Raw genomic sequence first — 3,555 nt, 5'->3', positions numbered from 1 at the left:
GGGGACAGGCATGGAGGGACAGCGTGGGGACAGGCACAGAGGGACAGTGTGGGGACAGGCATGGAGGGGCAGCGTGGGGACAGGCATGGAGGGACAGCGTGGGGACAGGCACGGAGGGACAGCATGGAGCTGAATGTCCATCTAGAATGTTCTGGAGAAGCAGGAGGGAGCCACAGGAGGCTCCTGTCACCCTACGTCTGACTGGTTCTAGAATGTTCACTTGTCAGCTGTATAGCCACTGCAGGTTCAGGCCAATGGAGAGCCTTTTTCTTATCCTGCCTCTCCCTACTGGTGCTCTGCTGTATAGACAAGCAGGGGATCCTATCATAGTCAAAAAACTAGCCTGGGGACTGGGCTCCTAAGCAAGAGACAGAGTTCACAGGGAACAGGGCCATCTTTCTTAGATACCTCCTACTTCCAGTGCCAGCAATGTGGTTACATACGACTAATTCACCATTTCAGAACACTAAGAAAACAAATAAATTCTTCCTGAACACTTATGTACTGTCCATGCATTTCAGAGGACAACCCACAGTCAGCAAGCAAGGGCCGCAGCTTCTCTGACACTATCACACGTCCCCTGGGGAGTAGAAGCCTGGAGCTACAGCCAGATTCAGTACATGACGGCTGGGCTGAGCGTGGTCAGTACCCCTCTCCTTCAGGAACACTCCTTTCCTTGAGTTTTGACTGCTCATCTGGGGCCCCAACTCTCTGCTCAGCCCTGTTCCCAGTGAGCAGCATCTTAGCTTTTCACTCCTCTGGGCCAATACCAGTGGACAAGACAGATGTGGGGGGGTGGGGGGGAAATCCTCAACTTCCCTCTCACCAACCACTGCCTGGTGACCATGGCTGTCCCACAGACCTCCGCATTCTGCTCATGAGGGTGGGACCGTCCTCTAACTCCTGAAGGTGTTCTGACATATCATAGGAGGCTTCCCTCCAGACTGATCTGACCCTCAGCCTCACCTTGGATTTGGTCAATGATCCCGCGGAGCCTGCGTTCCACCTCCTGGCGCTTCAGCCGATCTTGCCGCCCAATGAGGGTGAGGTTGAGAAGCAGCAACAGGAACAGAGCAGAGGCATTTACCAGCTCCACTCCACGGCTGGCGTCCAGGGACACAGACAACACTGTGGGTTTTCGGTTAGAAGGCCTCCCAGCCAGCCCCACAGCCCAAGATGCCCCATTCCTCAGGCCAGTCTCACTTGTCTCCTGCCTCTAGGCAGGTCTCTGACCTCAGTCAGGGGAGAGGGTATGCTATCCTCAGGTCACAGCCCCTCAGAGCCCTGGGATATCCTAAGGGTTGGACCAGAGCTCACCTCCCAGCTGGCTGGCCCCCACAGCAACACAACAGCAGCAGCACAGCCAGCAGCATGAGGGAAGCCCCCGGCCAGTGGAAACAGGAGCAGCGGTTACTAAGGTGCAGGAAGCTGCTCCTCCATGCCTCCTAGGGGAAAGGACAGGCAGGCCGTGAGCATCCCAGCCAGCTCCGATCTACCTCTTATGCCTCGGGCCTACCCATTTCTTATGGCCACCTCCAGCAAGCGGAGTGGAGCATCACACCCAGCAAACTGGAACTTCTGATTGCGTGAAGTATCAGTTGAGTCTTCCCTTTTCAGGGGACAAGCGCAGGGTCCTGAGACAGGGCTCCCAGCTTCTCTGCCTACCCAGAAAAGCTCTGGCCACCCCGAAGGAAGCTTCACCTTCCACGTAAGACTTTTCTTCCGTTCTTTGAGGTGTTTCTCCAATACAGCCTCCAGTTGCTCCTTTAGGACACTGAGGGCCTTCCGGGTAGACAGGCCCAGGGCCAAGGGGGGCTCTCCCTGCAGGGAATCAGAAAGAGTCAGCATCCCCCTAGGGCCCTGTCCAGACCTCCAGACCTACTCACTGACCTCAGGCTCTTCCTCCCTCTCCAGACCCCTATACTACTTGAACTAAATTAAGAATAAAAGAAAAAAAGTACTTTTCAAGTTGAGTTTCAACCCCAGGACAAATGGCTGAGGAGCCTATTTAACATGTCAAAGCAGACCAGCACCAGATTCTCCCATACCCATCACAGGACCCTCCACAGGGTCACAGGCTTGTACACCCTGAGCTCTCCATTTTGGATGCCCACCCCTTTCATACCTTTGCCTTCCTGGCTGTCGCGCCTGGTTCTCTCTCCTTCCCTCTCCCTCTCCTCACACAGCTCCCAGTAATGTCCACTCTGGACTCTACTACACATCCCTCCCTCTGGCCATGCTCTCCCTTTTATCTACAATAAATTTTCTCCTCCACCACACCTAGGAACAGCCACTTCCTTCCTTTTATCTCTCTTTTTTTTCATTCACTGTCAACTCAGTCGCTCATTCAGTTCTCCACCCACTGAGCTGCACAGTCTTCTGCCCCATCAGACTCTTCTTGCTCCCACTCCCACACCCCATTTTACTTCATGGGTCTTTCAGGTTTCAAAGACCAAAAGATATGTTTCTTTTTTGTTGTTGGTGGTGGTGTTTACTTGTTTTGTCTGAGGCAGGTCCACATATTCCTGGCTGGCCTTGAACTCACAGAGCCTCCTCAGTGCTAGGATTACAGGTGCGAATGACATCCCCTGTGATGTCTACTTCTCTGAGATGTTAGTTAACTGTTTCTGGGAAAGGCATTTAAGAAGAACTTAGAGCTGGTGAAATGGCTCTGCCAATAAAGGCCAGGGCTGCTAAACATGATGACCTAAGTCCAAAGGTACATGGTACAAGGAGACCAGCAAGGTGTCCAAGATCTACACACACACACAAAATTAAGGAAAAAATAGAAAACCCTACCACCTTTACCTTCTAACACCACTATTTTGCAAAACAGAATTTTGTAACACTAAAAGACTAGGCAGGCCATAACCTCAGGGGAAAGGCGACACTCCAGCACACTGTCCTGTCCCCACAGCCACCCTGAGCATAGACTGGTCACGGTAGGCTGAGGGACCTCACAGTCAGCCCATGGTTTGTTAAGAACCACCCACTCCTGTCTCCTCTTGTGTTTTGTTTTGTTTTTTGAGACAGAGTTTCAACTGTGTTGCCCTGTGCAGTCACAGAACTCTCCATGTAGACCAAGCTAACATCAAACGCATAGATCTGCCTGCTTCTGCCCCCTACCCCACCCCACTCCATCCCACTCCAACCCCAGTGCTTGGATTAAAGGTGTGTGCCGAGCGGCTCTACTCCTTCTTTGACTCCAACTGTTCCTCCTCCTTTTGCCCCACAACCCATCCCACCAACTGCTGGAAGTCTCCAGGGAGGTCCCTGTCAGTTGTGGATTCACCGACCCCCTCCCTGCTTTCAAGGTCTACATTTCCCTCCCAGCTAGTCCCTGCTCTGGGTACAAGCCAGCCTACTGACCTGATTCACAACAAACAGAAACTATCCAAAACTCCAAACTCATCCCAACCCCCTGCCAGAGTCAGCTCTCCTCCCACAGCCTCCTCCTCCTCCCCAGCCTCCTTCTCCTCCTCCCCAGCCTCCTTCTCCTCCCACAGCCTCCTCCTCCTCTACAGCCTCCTCCTCCTCCCCAGCCTCCTTCTCCTC

At 53.2% G+C, this 3,555-nt stretch overlaps 1 protein-coding gene across 7 annotated transcripts in view; it reads right to left on the bottom strand.

Moving 5' to 3' along the window:
* Window positions 1-3,555, bottom strand: part of Tmem94 (transmembrane protein 94) — a 38,687-nt gene that overhangs the window by 13,147 nt on the left and 21,985 nt on the right. For all 7 annotated transcript variants that reach the window (XM_031355150.1, XM_031355146.1, XM_031355149.1 and 4 more), the window contains exons 3-5: window positions 1,702-1,821; window positions 1,318-1,445; window positions 967-1,103 (exon numbers count right to left, since the gene is read on the bottom strand). In XM_031355150.1, coding sequence (XP_031211010.1) covers window positions 967-1,103; window positions 1,318-1,445; window positions 1,702-1,821 — 385 coding nt within the window. The remainder of the gene's footprint in view (window positions 1-966; window positions 1,104-1,317; window positions 1,446-1,701; window positions 1,822-3,555) is intronic.

This window comes from Mastomys coucha, unplaced genomic scaffold (assembly GCF_008632895.1).
Source record: "Mastomys coucha isolate ucsf_1 unplaced genomic scaffold, UCSF_Mcou_1 pScaffold5, whole genome shotgun sequence".
NCBI classification, from domain to species: Eukaryota; Metazoa; Chordata; class Mammalia; order Rodentia; family Muridae; genus Mastomys; species Mastomys coucha.
The sequence above is the reverse complement of the archived record's forward strand: the minus strand, read 5'-3'. Positions and strand labels throughout refer to the sequence as shown.